This window comes from Anomaloglossus baeobatrachus, chromosome 1, assembly GCF_048569485.1.
Source record: "Anomaloglossus baeobatrachus isolate aAnoBae1 chromosome 1, aAnoBae1.hap1, whole genome shotgun sequence".
Taxonomy (NCBI): domain Eukaryota; kingdom Metazoa; phylum Chordata; class Amphibia; order Anura; family Aromobatidae; genus Anomaloglossus; species Anomaloglossus baeobatrachus.
In genome coordinates, this window is record NC_134353.1 from 736,104,459 (window position 1) to 736,122,000 (window position 17,542).

At 51.8% G+C, this 17,542-nt stretch overlaps 1 protein-coding gene across 2 annotated transcripts in view; it reads left to right on the forward strand.

Moving 5' to 3' along the window:
- DHX37 (DEAH-box helicase 37) overlaps window positions 1-17,542 on the forward strand; it is a 218,764-nt gene that overhangs the window by 92,397 nt on the left and 108,825 nt on the right. For both annotated transcript variants that reach the window (XM_075322468.1, XM_075322461.1), the window contains exons 11-12: window positions 16,077-16,191; window positions 16,390-16,488. In XM_075322468.1, the coding sequence (XP_075178583.1) occupies window positions 16,077-16,191; window positions 16,390-16,488 (214 nt within the window). The remainder of the gene's footprint in view (window positions 1-16,076; window positions 16,192-16,389; window positions 16,489-17,542) is intronic.

A 17,542-nucleotide genomic window follows, 5' to 3' on the forward strand; every position in this document is an offset into this window, starting at 1 on the left:
TTTACTAAAAGATTTGGAAGAAAAGCGGGTCCACTGGACTCCCGGCATGTCCCTTCACACTCCCCTAGCGGCAGTGCTGTTAAGGTTGACTTCAGGGCAGGAGCCCTTCATGCCGCGCTCCTTCAACATCCCTTAGGGGCTCTGATTTGAAGTGGGAGCCAACACGGTTCTCACTGCCTTGCAGGAGACCGGCCTCCATCCGCAGCCCTTGTGCAGGACCCTGCTGGACGGAGCACTGACCCCCACCCCACAGGGACTGGACCCTGCGTCTCAAAGCTAAGTATAGAGACGTTTATTCAGAGGGTCCTTCTGCATTGTGGGGCACTTTTATTGGGGGGGACAGTGATTGCTGAATAATGCTGCTTTGTTTACTGTGTTTCCGGCCGGTTCCACAGTTTTTACTGAGAACCGCGCCGATGAGGCCTGATTTTCGGCCGCATGCATAACTTTAGGCCCCGGCTTCAGCCGCGGCCTAGTTTCGTTTCGTTCCCCTGCATGTCAGGCATGCAGGGGGACGCTGCAGAGCCGCCCGCCGGCCGCTCTGCACAGGGGAGGACGCTCCTTTTTTGAGGTGATGATTCCCTCCCCTGTACATCTCCTTCGCCCTCCGATTCCCGCTCCTGGGTTAACCCCCGCCTCCCCCCCTCACTCTGGCGCCATTTTCTCAGCGTCTTAGTACACTGGTCGGCGCTGGCTGCCCTGCAGCACAGGGAGGGAATACTGGCTGAGGGTCCAGGCTTGGAATCCGGAGGGCACTCATAATATGGCCTGATAAGTCACAACCTCTGGTTGTGCACTTTTTATACACTCTCAGGCATTCTGAAGGAGTTAATTCTTTATCATAGAATCTCCTCCTCAGCAGCATGTCTCACTCTAGCAGCAAAGCTACAAGGCTGTACTCTACATGTGCTGCATGTAACCTCATATTGCCTGAACCGGCACACTGTAATGGTTCTTAGGTGGGAGTCTCCCCAGGCTGAACCCCTGTCTTGGGTATTCTACGCATGCTAAAAGACAGAGCCCCCACCTCTGCAGCATGTCTCACAGAGCGAGGCTGCAGGCTGTTTTTTATTATCCACTGCAGGTAGTCTCGTACGGCTATACCGAGCTCCTAACCACTGTGGCCCCTCAGCATGGGGGCTCATTAATGGTCCCTCCAGCTGCTCCGGTTTCGGTGGCTGACCCCCATGGGATTCCTATTTCCAGGGGTCGGCTGTCCCGGCATCTGCTGAGCATGCAGTCCCCCTCTCAGGGCGTTTTCTGCTCGCTCGGCCAAGCTCACAAGGGACTCTCCTTCTGGGCTCAGACCCCGTTCTCCTGACAGGGAGACGCAGGGTCCCCTGTCCTCCCCGTCCCGCAGCTCCGATTACGAGCTGATTCACCGGACGAGGAAGATGTCTCTACCGCGGACACGGACGCTACTTTATGTACATTGATCCGTCCGTAGGTGACGCAGATGCGAATGATTGGCTTGCGTCCATTATTCTTGTGTCCGCCTGATCAGGGGAGTATTCCCCGCTGGCAGAAAGGCACGGTTTACCTTTAGCAGGTCAAGGAGTGTGTTACTTAACCACTCCAGCTTTCAGCCCGCTGCGTCCAAGCCCACAGCCTATCCTGCAGACCCCACAGCGGGGTTCTGCTGCCTGTCTCCCCCTCCCTTCAGAGAGGGTAGCCACTCCGGTCTAGACTGCCCGGTTAGTTGTATCAGTGGCTGACGGCACCTCTATAGGATTCTACCGTACATTAATTTTGTACTGGACCTCAATCCGCTCTGAGATGAAGCGTGTTTCTGAGGACTGTGTTTCCCCTGTCCACCAATGGTGGTCAAGAAGTGGGCTCATTCACTTCAGGTGGCTCAGCCCGGACCGTTATGTCAGTGGCTGATGGCTCCTCACTTAAGGTTCTGCGGTCCGCCCGGTTGTCCTTTGGGCCAAGTCGGTATGGGAACGGCAGGAGCTTGTTCTCCTCAGCTTACAGCAGTGCGGTTTTTTTGTAACTTCTCTGCTTCTCTGGAGGAGATGCATTCTCTCACAGGGACTCTATGCCCAAAACGGTTGCCTGAACTCCAGACTTCAGTCTTTTCATCCTCTGCCAGGTCTGCCATGCTAGATGCCGCACGGCGGTGGTCTGGGCTACCTTCCTCGCTATCCGCAGGCTCCTGTGGCTTCGAAATTGGGAGGCAGATGCCTCTATGGAGGTTCCTGGCTGGGCTCCCCCTTGGTGGGCCCAGTTTCCCCGGAACCAAGCTGGGTGAAATTAAGGAAGCTCTTGGCGGGGAGTGTGCTTCCTCGCCACAAACCTGTCCAGGGCAGGAATCAGTTGAGGTTTCGATGGTTTCCGTTCCTCCATCTGATCGTCCTCTAGCTCAGCCTAGGTTCATGGAACCAAATGGCTCGAAGCTGCGTCTTCAGAAGACCGCAGGAGATGCTGTCACTGAGTCAGTTTCCTCCGAGCTATTTAGCCACGCCAACAACCTCCTTGGTCGGTGGCAGGCTCTCTCCACTTGGCGACGTAGGGTTCTAACACGTCTCCGTTAAATGGGGGCGACATTATATCTCCCTGGGCTACAGGATGGACTTCTGTCCACCCGCCAAACAGATTTTTTCTGTCAACTCCTCCCGGCTCCAAGGCCGCCGCCTTCTCACAGGCCGTAGCATTTCTTGCAGGCCAATGGAGTAATTGTACCGGTTCCCGACTGGGAACGGTTCTGAGATTTTTGCTTAAATCTATTCCTAGTCCCCGAAGAGGGCGGTGCCTTCCGACCTGGATCTTTAGCTTTTCAAGCATAGCCAGGTGGGGCGTTTTCACATGGAGTCTCGGTTTTGTTCCGTGTGTTTTTTCTCACCGGATCAATCAAGAGCCCAAGGAGATTCCTTAGCAGCCATCGGCATCAGAGCTGCCTATCGGCAGGAGTCAATCGCAGTTTCTCACCAGCGTTGACTACGTTTTGACAATCGGAGTGGTCCAATTCGTGGCTCTTCCCTTGGGATTAGCCAAGGCCCCTCGAGTATTATCATTGAGGCAGCTGTGATTACGGTCCTTGCCCCCCTAGGGTTTGGCAGTGATCTTTTGCCCTGGTCAGCCTTCTTGTTGGGGCTTCATCCAGTGCTGACTCTTAGCAGAGTGCTTCGCTCACTCTCGCCACGCTGACCTATTCGGGTGGCTTGTCTTTCTGTCTAAGTCCACTCTGACTTCGAACCAGGGGCGTCAATGGAAGCGGTTCCTTGCCCAGTTTCCCCTGCGTCCTCTGAGACTGGATGTTTTCCGCTGTACAAGCGAACTCAATCCTCCCACGGGGTGGTGGCTTCGCCACTGACCAGAGGCTCGTTTTCAGTGGTGGCTTCGGCCACTCTGTCTCAGGGGCGCTCCTCTCTGGCCCGTCCCGGGTGATCCTCACCAGGATGCTAGCCTATCCGCCTGGGGAGCAGGATATCTCCACCGTGGAGCGAAGGGCGCTTGGACTCTGTCCGAATCAGCCCTCTGGATCAATGTGCTGGAAATCACTGCTGTATTTCTGGCTCTCCAAGCCTCCCCATCTGTGAGCGGCTAGGCACATTCGAGTCCAGTCGGACAACGTGACAGCGTTTTCCTATTTCAGCTCCAGGGCGGGACGCTCAGCCGCCTGGCAATCTTGGCGGCTCAACATTCCTCAGTGGACAAGGGACTCCTAGTCCACCGTATCCGCAGTCCACATCCTAGATGTGAAAACTACGAGGCAGGCTATTTCAGCTGTCCAACCGCGGTCCACAATCCTCAGGTTTTGCGGTAGACACACTGGTTCATGTTTGATCCCAGCTTGTCTCTTTTCGAATTTCACCCTCTACCTCTTGTCCAGAGTCCTGCGCAAGATCGGTAAAGGGGGCCGTCGGGTCATTCTTCCAGACTGACCCAAGAGGGCTTGGTCCTCTGACCTGCTCCTTCTGTCTGTTGGGTTGCCATGGCATCTTCCGGACCGTTCAGACCTTTTCTCAAAAGGTCCGTTTTTCCCGTCAGAGTTCTTGACGGCATTGCTCTTGAGTCCTGGATCTTAGCGACTTCTGATATCCTTCCCGAAGTCATCTCTGCCTTGACTCGAGCTCCAAAGTGTCCTTTGACCTTTTTGGCCTAGCCGACCCTCCTGTCCCTTCCACAGTCCGGTCTACAGCTAGGACTATCCCTCATTAAGGGACAGGTCTCGGCCCTGTCAGTATGTGCCAGCGGCGTATCGCCCGGCTGGCTCCGGTGCGCTCCTTTAAGGGCGCATCTCACATCATTCCGCTTTTCCGGCGGCCTATGGAGACCTGGGACCTTAATCCGGTCCTCCCGGTTCCCGGAAACCCCCCTTTGCGCCTCTTGGGGAGGTTTTGTTGTTTCATCTTTCACAGAAAGGTACACCTTCTAGTGGCTATAATTTCCCGCCTGAGAGTTCTGGCTGCACTCTCTCGGAGTCGTCCCCCTTGTTTTGGTCTTTTGCATCAAGACAAGGTGGTCTTCGTCCGACTCCGGACTTTTTTCCCTAAGGTGGTTTCTGCCTCCACCTTATCCGGGGCAATTTTCCTGCCTTCCTTTTGTCCGGCTCCTGTTCATCGCTTGAGGAAGCGTTGCATATCCTGGATCTGGTGCGGGCGCTCCGGATCTACGTGTCTCGCACCGCCGTTATTAGGCGGTGCACCTCTCTAGTGCTGACTGGTCGTCAGCGTAACGGTCTCTCGGCATCTAAGCTGACCCTGATGTTGGCCTAGGTCGGCCATTTCCGAGACCTATGAGTGTACTCAGGTGCCTTCCCCGCTGGGGATCGGGGCACATTTGGTCAGACCTGTCGGCGCCTTTATTTTTGGGCTTTCAGGCACCAGGTTGCGGCTCAATAGGTCTGTCAGACTGCAGCTCAAATTAGTCTGCATGCTTTTTCGAAGCACTCCCAACGCATGCTCATGCTTTGGCAGACGTGGGCTTGGACAGACGCATTTTTCCGGCGTCTGTCGCCCATTTGTGAAGTTAGGTTTGCCTGCTTCTCAGTTGTCTGTTTATTCCCACCCATGGACTGCTTTTGAACGTCCCATGGTCTGGGTCTCCCATAGGAACGATAAAGAAAAAGAGAATTTTGTTTACTTACCGTAAATTCTTTTTCTTATAGTTCCGTCATGGGAGACCCAGCACCCTCCCTATGCCTGTTGGCAGGTTTCTTGTTCCGTGTGTCTTCACCGGCTGTTATTGTTGTAGACAGAGGTTCCGGTTCTTCCGGTTTTTACTCTGTCTCTCTTGTGGGTGGATGTCCTCCTTCAGCTTTTGCACTAAACTGGCTAGATCTGGCTAGCAGGGGGTGTATATGCTAGGAGGGAGGAGCTACACGTTTTTGAGTGTAGTAACTTTGTGTGTCCTCCGGGGGCAGTAGCTATACACCCATGGTCTGGGTCTCCCATGACGGAACTATAAGAAAAAGAATTTACGGTAAGTAAACAAAATTCTCTTTTTTTGTCAAGATTCTTTAAGTATGGGGTAGGTATATAGACCATGATAAATTGAAAGTGCATGATTTTACATCCAACCCTAACAAATCTGCCTTCAGTATCTTTGAGTCCATATGTGTAGACTGCATGCTGTTGTTGAGGGGAGACACTAGGGGTCTCTCAAGGTCTGACTGCTCTTTTCAGATTATAATGTCATGTGTGCACGGGTGGGAAGAAATAACAGACTTAAATTGGTAATGAGCTTCCTTTTATGACGGACGCCAAAGAAATTCCTGTCATTTATTGTTCACAAAACTTTTATCGTTCTAGATAAGAAAAGGGTGTAGACAAAATATAGTCCAATCAAATATCACAGGTTAGGTTCAGGGCGTGAAGCAACTTGCATAGTCTCTACTGGAATGGTTGTTCCAAGCTTTGGGTGTTTTCAATCTCCTTATCACCTTAGGCATTGTCCACGATGCAGGTGCCATCTTTGAGTTGCATATGCTGGCATTTTGTATTAAGGAAAATCACTGAATATATTTATATATGTGTTAGTAGAAAACAAAAGCATTCATAAATATGTGTTAGGCTACATCAACTAATCTGTGAAATGGCTGAATTAAGAATTTCAGGTTACTCAATTCTTACCCTCAACACGGTTATGCACAATTGGACTACCTCTCCTACAATAGTTATGCAAGGCATGAAGGGTGTACCCCAACCAGAACCTGTGTACCTGGTTAATAGTATAATTTGTTAGATGGGTCTCCTGTAGCCCTATTGTTGAGGGGTTTACTCTTTTTATACAGTCAAGAAATAAAATGCAAATCTTTTTGAGCTGTCACTGAGACTATGAATCTTCCAGCATATACCGTATTTTTCGGACCTTAAGATGCACTTTTTTCCCCCAAAATGTTGGGGGAAAGTGGGGTTGTGTCTTATGGTCTGAATGTGGCTGTGGGGAATGAGGGTGCTGTGGTGGAGCGGGTCATCGGGGGCATGAACAGGCTGTAGCAGCCTGCTGTGACCACGTGGGCCCGCTCATTTCATATGCACGTCCATCCTCCCACCCATCATCTCTCAGCGCTGAAGTCGGCACTAACAGGTGGGCGGGAGGATGGGTGGGGGGTGCGCGTATAATTAACAGCCGGCCCGCATGATCACCCCTGGCAACTACAGCCTGGAGTGATCATGTGCGGCTGTATTCACTGCCCCCCGTGCATCATTATCAGCGCGGGGTACAGTGAATCAGTGTACTCACCCGTCACAGTGTGTGGAGCCGTCACCGTTGTCTGCAGCATCGCAATGTCTTCATGTCTGTGCCGGTCAGCTGATCTGTGTAGAGAGCGGTGAGCACGGCGATGACATCATCGCTGCGCACGCCGCTAGTGTCCACACAGATCAGCTGACCGGCACAGACAGGAAGACATCGCGATGCTGCAGGGGGGACGGCTCCACACAGGTCAGCAGCGCTGCTGCTGAGACAGAGAGGAAGATGATCGGTGCTGCAGGGAGTGAGGAAAGGGGAGTATAAACATTTTTTTTTTTTCTGTGCCATAGGATACAGGCCATATACCAGGATCGGGGTATTTTATGAGCAGGATGGGGGTATATTATGAGCAGGATGGGGGTATATTATGAGCAGGATGGGGGTATATAGCAGGATGGATGGGGGTATGTGAGCAGGATCATATACAACGCAGGAGGATAATTACCAGGCTGGGGTACCTTAGTAGAGAATTTGGGGACATTACCCCCATAACAGTGTCAGCAGCAGATCCTCGCCCCATAACAGTGTGTCATGACCACTTTTTTGGTTAAAATTTTATTTTCCTATTTTCCTCCTCTAAAACCAGGGCGCGTCTTATGGGCCGCAAAATACGGTAAAATCAACCGTAGTATGCATCTTTAAGAGCACCTAACCCTCTCAATCCTCAGTATTATCCAAATTTCCATGCAGTAGCATTCCAAACCCCCTCCTCCCACCCTACCCAACTGCGAACCAACCAAACTTTACCCGTTTCTAATGTAACCCTGCCCTTAACCTCTTCACGACCTGACGTTCTGGTACGTCATAGGTTATGTCACTCCCTTTTAATGTGGTTTCGAGTGTCGATCCCGCATATTTCCCTGAGCATGTCAGCTGATTGTTATTTTTTTATTTTTGAATTAACACACATTATGCCAATCTTCTACTTTTACTAAGACTGAAATGTTAGGTTACGAATGAGGTTTATAACGGTCAATTGTTTTTAGAGCGCATTCATCTAACACCTGACTGTATTCCGTTTTCTACACGATCAGCACATTTATCAATCATAATAGATTCTATTATAGAAAATAAAGCTTGCAGAATTGTCTATTTATTTATTTTTTTTTTTCTTTGTCGCTCCATTGGGAGACCCAGACAATTGGGTGTATAGCTTCTGCCTCCGGAGGCCACACAAAGTATTACACTTTAAAAAGTGTAACCCCTCCCCTCTGCCTATACACCCTCCCGTGCATCACGGGCTCCTCAGTTTTATGCTTTGTGTTGAAGGAGGCACACATTCACTCATGCTCCCATTTTAGTCAGCAGCAGCTGCTGATTTTATCGGTTGGAAGAAAAGAGGGCCCCCACAGGGCCCCCGGCATGCTCCCTTCTCACCCCACTAAGTCGGCGGTGCTGTTAAGGTTGAGGTACCCATTGCGGGTACAGAGGCTGGAGCCACATGCCGTTTTCCTTCACCATCCCTTAGAGGCTCTGGGAGAAGTGGGATCCTAACCGGTCATCCATTCACTGGGACCGGGCTCCCTCCGCAGCCCCTTTGGGAATCTGCCGGACAGGAGACTTGGTATCATCCGGGACAGGGCCCTGCATCTAAAGGTACTCTGTGTCCCCATGGGGACGGTGCATGGAGCGCTGGTGTCACAGACGCTACAGCGGCTGCTGTTTTTTTGTGACGACCGGGACTACCGCGCCGACCGCGCCTGTTTGCCGGCCGTGGTATTAAATTTAGTCCCCGGCTTCTGCGGCCTAGTACTATAACTCCCGCCCCCGGGCCTGCCAGTCAGGGGTAAGGGCGGGACGGTCGACCTGACGTCGACAGTGAGGGCTGGAGCATACTTTAGGTGTCCTCCTCCCCCCTCACTAATCACTGAGGGGCACCAGATTCCCGCACTTTATTAGTCGCCGCCCACGGCTCCCTCCTCCCCTGAGAGCTCCGGCAGCCATTTTTACAATCACATTCTGCCGGTGGAGGATTTCAGGAAGTCGGAGCTAGCAGCGTTGTCATGCAAAGCCCTTCCTGGTTTTTCACCAGGACAAGGTGGTTCTGCGTCCGGTCCCGGAATTTCTCCCTAAGGTGGTATCCCCTTTTCATCTCAATCAGGATATCTCCTTACCTTCATTTTGCCCTCATCCAGTTCACCAATGTGAAAAGGATTTGCACTTGTTAGATCTGGTGAGAGCACTCCGGCTCTACGTCTCTCGCACGGCGCCCCTGCGCCGTTCTGATGCGCTCTTTGTCCTTGTCGCTGGCCAGCGTAAGGGGTCGCAAGCTTCCAAGTCAACCTTGGCTCGGTGGATCAAGGAACCGATTCTTGAAGCCTACCGTTCTTCTGGGCTTCCGATTCCTTCAGGGCTGAAAGCCCATTCTACCAGAGCCGTGGGTGCGTCCTGGGCATTGCGGCACCAGGCTACGGCTCAGCAGGTGTGTCAGGCGGCTACCTGGTCTAGTCTGCACACTTTCACGAAACACTATCAGGTGCATACCTATGCTTCGGCAGATGCCAGTCTAGGTAGGCGAGTCCTTCAGGCGGCGGTTGCCCACCTGTAAGAGGGGGCCGTTTTCGGCTCTTTTTTATCGAGGTATTCTTTTACCCACCCAGGGACTGCTTTTGGACGTCCCAATTGTCTGGGTCTCCCAATGGAGCGACAAAGAAGAAGGGAATTTTGTTTACTTACCGTAAATTCCTTTTCTTCTAGCTCCTATTGGGAGACCCAGCACCCGCCCCTGTTCCCTTCGGGCTGTTTGTTCTTTTGTGTACACATGTTGTTCATGTTGAATTGTTCTTTCTTTGTCGCTCCATTGGGAGACCCAGACAATTGGGTGTATAGCTATTGCCTCTGGAGGCCACACAAAGTATTACACTTAAAAGTGTAAGGCCCCTCCCCTTCTGGCTATACACCCCCAGTGGGATCACTGGCTCACCAGTTTTGTGCTTTGTGCGAAGGAGGCAACACATCCACGCATAGCTCCACTTTTTAGTCAGCAGCAGCTGCTGACTATGTCGGATGGAAGAAAAGAGGACACATATAGTGTCCCCAGCATGCTCCCTTCTCACCCCACTGTATGTCGGAGGTGTTTGTAAGGTTGAGGTACCCATTGCGGGTACGGCGGCAGGAGCCCACATGCTGATTCCTTCCCCATCCCTTTTTACAGGGCTCTGGGTGAAGTGGGATTTACCGGTCTCCAGGCACTGAGACCGTGCTCCATCTACAGCCCCTGGAGAAGATGCTGGATGGAGCGGAGTACATCAGGGACATGGCCCTGCTTCCTCAAGGTACTCTGTGTCCCCGTGCATTTGGCGCTCACACCGCAGCATGCTGGGTGTTGTAGTGCGCCGGGGGACATCAGCGCTGCGGCGCCTGTGCCATGGCCTCATTCAGCTTTGCTGAAGCAGGCTCACTTATGGGAATTGGTCGCGCCGGCCGCTGGGACTGCGGCGCGGCTGGCACTTGTAGTGCGCCGGGGACTTCAGCGCGGCCTGCGCTTTTACGGCGGCCGCGCTGATAACTAGAGTCCCCGGCTTTTGCGGCCTGCTTCCGTTCGTTCCCGCCCCCAGACCTGCCAGTCAGGAGAGGGGCGGGACGCTGGCCACTTCCAGGAATCGGTCGCGCCGGCCGCTGGCAGCGGCGCGGCTGGCACTTGTGGTGCGCCGGGGACTTCAGCGCGGCCCGCGCTTTTACGGCGGCCGCGCTGATAACTAGAGTCCCCGGCTTTTGCGGCCTGCTTCCGTTCGTTCCCGCCCCCAGACCTGCCAGTCAGGAGAGGGGCGGGACGCTGGCCACTTCTATGAATCAGTCGCGCCGGCCGCTGGAACTGCGGCGCGGCTGGCACTTGTGGTGCGCCGGGGACTTCAGCGCGGCCCGCGCTTTTACGGCGGCCGCGCTGTTAACTCGAGTCCCCGGCTTCTGGGCCTAGTCTCCCTTCGTTACCGCCCACAGCCCTGACAGTCAGGGTAGGGGCGTGACGCTGCATAGAGCAGAGCTGAGAGCTGGAGTATGTTTTGCATACTCCACCCCTCTCACTGTGTGCACTGTGAATCCGGATTCCCGCACTTTCTCAGGCACGCCCACGGCTTCCTTCTCTACAAGGACACCGGCAGCCATTAGTGTCAGTTTCTGTACGATACAGAGACAAGTGTGGAAGACCCTGGCATTCTGATAGTCACACAATCGCTGTAACAGGCGTTAAGCAGCACCTGTGGTGCTAACCCCACTAGTGCAGAAGTGCACTTATAGATATGCTTGTACTATATACATTGCACTGTTTGGTCGCACGTTGTATATACCCTCCTGGATTATGCGGAGGAGTTATCAGCATATTCTCTGTGTAAAACAAAGGTGCAGAACCACATGTTTTTCTATACAGCTGGTACAGCATGTACGGCTATACGGCCGGCAGGTACATAGACTCCCATTGTATGCACTAATGGCCAGGGGATGAGGACGGTGTCTGCAGTATTTACTGACAGTTTTTCTGAGACTATGGCTATGATACTAGAAGCCTAACAGTCCGGACATGTCTCTCACAATATGGGCACTGTTGAATCATTGATCCATGGCCCCCCTCAGTGTGAATAACTAACAGCTCCGGGAATGTCACACGCATCCCAGAGTCACGGCTCTGCACGGACGTCAGTCCCAGACAGCCTAAGTGGGCTCGCTATGAGCGGCCTCGGTTTCATCAGGGTCCTAACAGAAGGACTCGCTGTGTAATGAGGCGGAAGTAGCGGCTCAGGATTCTGATCCTGAGACCGCTCTCAATCTGGATACACCTGATTGTGACGCCATAGTAAATAATCTTATAGCGTCCATCTATAGAATGTGGGTTATTTCTCACAGCTCCTCCAGTGGAGGAGTCAGCTTCACGTATTTTTCTGGACCACTCTGCCTTCAGAGAGGCAGTCCAGGAACACCACGCTTATCCAGATATGCGCTTCTCCAAACGGATTAGGATACACGTTATCCCTGTCCCCTGACTTGGTCAAGGACTGGACCCAATGTCCCGAGCGGCATCCTCCAATCTCCAGGCTTGTAGCTAGATCCATAGTTGCAGTGGGAGATGGAACTGCAAACTCAAAGATGCCACTGACAGACAGATGGATCTCTGGTCGAAAGCCATCTATGAGGCTGTCGGCACACCGTTGGCTCCGGCATTCTCTCCCTTGGGGCACTCCAAGCTATTTCAGCTGGTCTTACACAGATTGACACGGTTACACGTACATCTGTGCCGCAGGTGGCATCCTTAACCTCTCAAATGTCTGCATTTGTTTCTTACGCGATTCAGGTTGTCCTGGACTCTGCGAACCGTGCGGCGGTAGCCTCCGCTACTCCGTGTTTTTAAGCAGAGCCTGGTCTGCTCGTTAAGTGAATGGAAGGCAGATTCTGCTTCCAAAAAAGGTTGCCTAACCAGTTGCCTTTTTCTGCTGACCGACTGTTTGGTGAGCGTTGGATGTAACCATCAAACAGTCCAGGGGTAAGGATTCATCCTTTCCTCAGCCCGGACACAACAAACCCCAACAGAGCAAGAGGCAGTCGGGGTTTTCGGCCTTTTCGAGGCTCGGGCAGGTCCCATTTTTCCTCGTCCAATGTGGACTCAAAAGGATCAGAGGAGCTAAGATTCTTAGCGGGCTCAGTCTCGCCCAAAAAAGCGACAGTCTGAAAACCCGCTTCCAAGGCGGCTTCCTCATGACTTGCGGCCTCGGTCGGTAGCAGGCTCTCCCGCCTTGGCGATATTTAGCTGCCATAGGTCAATGACCATTGAGTGTGAGACATTCTGTCTCACGGGTACAGGATAGAGCTCACTTCTCGTCCTCCCACTCGATTCTTCAGAATTTCTCCACCTCCCGGCCGGGCCGCTGCTCTTCTGCAAACAGGGTGCACTCTATAGGCAGAAAGAGTGATGACCCCCGTTCCTCTTCAGGAACAAGGTCACGGTTTTTACCCCAAATTCTTTGCGGTACCTATAACAACGGGCCGTTCCGTCCCGTTCTGGATCTAAAAATGCTCAGCAAGCTCGTGGACACCAGGCGGTTCCGGATGGAATCCCTCCGCCATGTCATCGCCTCAAGGTCCCAAGGATATTTCCTAGCATCATTAGGCATCAAGGATGCTTATCCACACGTGCCGATTGTTCCAGAGCACTAGCGTTTCTACGCTTCGTTATAGGAGACGAACACCCTCTGTTCGTAGCTCTACCTTCCGGCTAGCGACAGTCCAACTGGTCTTCGCCAAGGTCAGGGCAGCAGTAGTCACAGTCCTGCACTCTCAGGGTCACTCTGTGGTCCCGTATTTAGACGATTTACTTGTCAAGGCACTCTCTTAGGAAACATGCCAACACTGCCCGAACGTTGCGCTGGAGACTCTCTAGAGTTTTGGGTGGATCATCAACTTTTTAAAGTCAGATCCGACCCCGACCCTATCGATAACATATCTAGGCATAGAGTTTCTTACTCTCTCAGCGATAGTGAAGCTGCCGCTAGACAAACAGCATTCACTACGGGCTGCAAGCTCTTCTTTAAGAACCAGTCGCACACATTGAGACGCCTCATGCACTTCCTACGTAAGATGGTAGCAATGGAGGCAGTTCCTTTCGCGCAGTTTTACTGCGTCCACTACAATGGGACATTCTCCGCCAATGGGACGAGGAGTCGACGTCCCTCAACAGAGTCGTCGTTCTTTCTCAGGCGGCCAAGGAATCTCTACGGTGGTGGCTTCTTCTCACCTCTTGGTCAAAAAGAAGGTCCTTCCTATCCCCGTCCTGGGCGATAGTTACGACAGACGCGAGTCTATCAGGGTGGGGAGCAGTTTTTCTCCACTACAGCGCTCAGGGTACGTGGACTCAGCAAGAGTCCACTCTTCAGATCAATGTTCTTGAACACAGAGCAGTGTATCTTGCCCTACAATCCTTCCAACAGCGGCTGGAAAGCAAGCATATCCGACTTCAGTCGGACAGCTCCACAGCGGTGGCATACATCAACCACCAAGGAAGAACGCGCAACCGGCAAGCCTTCCAGGAAGTCCGGCAGGTTCTGATGTGGGTGGAAGACACGGCATCCACCATATCCACAATTCACATCCCAAGTGTGGAAACTAGGAAGCTGACTTCCTAAGTCGCTGAGGTGTGGCCGAAAGAGTATGGTCTCCTCACCCGGACGGGTTTCAGGAGATCTGGCGCCGCTGACAGAGGCCGGACGTCGATCTAATGGCGTCACGGCACAACAACAATGTGCCAACTTCATGGCACGGTTTCACAATCATCGAGCTCTGGCGGCAAACGCCTTAGTTCAGCATTGGTCGCAGTTCCAGCTACCTTAGGTGCCACCTCTGGCATTGTTGCCCAGAGTACTGCGCTAGATCAAGACCGACTGCGGCCGCGCCATCCTCGTCGCTACAAATTGGCCGAGGATGTTGTGGTACTCGGTTCTGTGGTGCCTCACGGTAGGCTAACCGGGGGCACTACCAGACCAATCAGACTGGCTGTCTCAAGGGCCATTCTTCCATTTGAATTCTACGGCCCTCAACCGGATGGTGTGGCATTGAGTCCTGGAACCTAGTGTCGTCAGGATTACCTCAGGACGTGGTTGCCACCATGAGACAGGCTAGCATACCAACGTCCGCCAAGATTGACCACAGGACGTGGAAGATGTTCTTATCTCGGTGCTCGGCGCAGGGTGTTTCTCCCTGGCCGGTTGCATCGTCTATGTTTCCTTCCTTCCTGCAATCTAGGTAGGAAAATGGGTTGTCGCTCAGTTCCCTTTAGGGACAAGTCTCAGCGCTATCTGTTTTTTTTCAGAAACGACGACTTCCTCAGGTACGCACGTTCCTACGGGGAGTTTGTCTTCTCAGCACTCCGTACAAGCGGCCGTTAGAGCCCTGAGATCTGAACAAGGTTCTAATTGCTCTCCAGATGCCACCTTTCGAGCCTTTGAAGGATGTCTCCCTTCCCGTTTTTCACGGGAAGTGGCCTTCTAGTAACGGTCTCGTCTCTTAGGAGAGTTTCCGAGCTAGCAACGCTCTCATACAAACTCCCTTCCTGGTCCTTCACCAGGACAGGGTAGTTCTGCGTCCGGTTCCGGAATTTCTCCCTAAGGTGGTATCCCATTTTCATATCAATCAGGATATCACCTCACCTTCTTTGTGTCCTCGTCCAGTCCATCAATTTCAGAAAGATTTGCAATCTGTTGGTTCTGGTTAGAGCACTCAGGTTCTACTTCCCGCATGGCGCTCCTGCGCCACCCGGATGCACTCTTTGTCCTTGTCGCTGGTCGGCGTAAACAGTCGCAAGCTTCCAGATCCACCCTTGCTCGGGGGCTCGAGGAACCAATTCTTGAAACCTACAGTTCTACTGGGCTTCTGGTTCTCTCAAGGCCGAAGGCCCATTCTACCAGAGCCGTGGGTGCATCCTGGGCATTACGGCACCAGGCTACGGCTCAGCAGGTGTGTCAGGCACCCACCTGGTCGAGTCTACTTACTTTTACCAAGCATTATCAGATGCATACCTACGCTTCGGCAGACGCCAGCCTAGGTAGATAAGTCATTCAGGCGGCGGTTGGCCACCTGTAGGAGAGGGCCGTTTGACGGCCCTATCATGAGGTATTCTTTTACCCACCCAGGGATTGCTTTTGGACATCCCAATTGTCTGGGTCTCCCAATGGAGCGACAAAGAAGAAGGGAATTTTGTTTACTTACCGTAAATTCCTTTTCTTCTAGCTCCAATTGGGAGACCCAGCACCCGCCCTGTTTTCTCGGGGTTTTTCTGTTTTTTCGGGTACACATGTTGTTCATGTGGTATGGTTCAGTTCTCCGATGTTTCCTCGGATTGAATTGGTCTTTAAACCAGTTATTGGCTTTCCTCCTTCTTGCTTTGGCACTAAAACTGGTGAGCCAGTGATCCCACTGGGGGTGTATAGCCAGAAGGGGAGGGGCCTTACACTTTTAAGTGTAATACTTTGTGTGGCCTCCAGAGGCAATAGCTATACACCCAATTGTCTGGGTCTCCCAATTGGAGCTAGAAGAAAAGGAATTTACGGTAAGTAAACAAAATTCCCTTCTTTGGTTCATGGTTTTCAGTTCTCCGAACATCCTTCGGATTGATTTTACCTTAGACCAATTTATAAGTTTCCTCCTTCCTGCTTTTGCACCAAAACTGAGGAGCCCGTGATGCACGGGAGGGTGTATAGGCAGAGGGGAGGGGTTACACTTTTTAAAGTGTAATACTTTGTGTGGCCTCCGGAGGCAGAAGCTATACACCCAATTGTCTGGGTCTCCCAATAGGAGCTAGAAGAAAAGGAATTTACGGTAAGTAAACAAAATTCCCTTCTTTTGTTCTGATCCCAGTTGTTTACGCATGTGTTGCTTCTTTTCCTGTATATGTGTAGGTGGATTCCCGGCAGTTTCCCGTCACGGTCCACTTTAATAAACGGACTCCATTGGATGACTACGCAGGGGAATGTTTCAGGAAGGTCTGCAAGATTCACCGAATGCTCCCAGCAGGTAAGATTATACATTGCCTATGGAACTATTGCATTAGAGATGATTTCTTCCAAGGTGCCATAGTTAATGAAAAGACATATAACTGTACAGTTTTTATATGCTGATTTCTTTTTTTATAACTGGTGGTAGTAAACGGTTACCCTATTATTAATAAAATGAAAAAAATTAATTACATATAAAATGTCTTTTTATTATTAGGGGGCATCTTGGTGTTCCTCACAGGTCAAGCAGAAGTACATTCCCTTTGTAGGCGGTTGAGAAAAATGTTCCCTTGCCGAGAAAAGCAAGGGTCTGAAGGTAAGTTTTCACATGCTTGACTTGCTTTGCTTTCATTGTCAATATGACAATGTCCTCCAAAAATTAAGTATTACTCACAGCAAGTTGGGCTGTAGTGTGTACATCGCCCAGGCCAAAAGCTAATGCTCTACCAGGATACAGCTAAACTCCCACTAATGTGGAAGCGTCACAGGTGCAGGAGAAGCAGATCACACACACACCTCCATGGAATGGAGGGGAGGCGAATGCTAGATGATAAAACTGCACACAAGTGGCTTGCATAGAGCGCTGTTCACATGCAGATGGCACAGTCACAAACCCGCACCCTATTAGGTGACGCCCTTCTATTAGATCAGGCGGGCTGCCAAGCCGTACCCCACTGTGTATCATGCACGGACAGACACTCTACAATGCAAGGCCCAACAGAAAGGGGCCTGGCTGTATCCTGTACAAACAAAAAAATATGAGGTTTTTGTTGGTATTTATGGCCATAAAACGTAAGCCTACACCCTCGTCATGGGACCTCATGTCTGTAGGTCCCTACACTAAATATAAAAATAAAAATGGTGTAGGCTTACGTTTTATGGCCATAAATACCAACAAAAACCTCATATTTTTTTGTTTGTACAGGATACAGCCAGGCCCCTTTCTGTTGGGCCTTGCATTGTAGAGTGTCTGTCCGTGCATGATACACAGTGGGGTACGGCTTGGCAGCCCGCCTGATCTAATAGAAGGGCGTCACCTAATAGGCTGCGGGTTTGTGACTGTGCCATTGCATGTGAACAGCGCTCTATGCAAGCCACTTGTGTGCAGTTTTATCATCTAGCATTCGCCTCCCCTCCATTCCATGGAGGTGTGAGTGTAATCTGCTTCTCCTGCACCTGTGACGCTTCCACATTAGTGGGGGTTTAGCTGTATCCTGGTAGAGCATTAGCTTTTGGCCTGGGCGATGTACACACTACAGCCCAACTTGCTGTGAGCATTGTCTATATGACTTGCATAAATCTGTCAGCTGTTTTTTTTTTACTATATAATCTGAGAGCAGCATGATGCAGGGGCATAGACCCTGATTCCA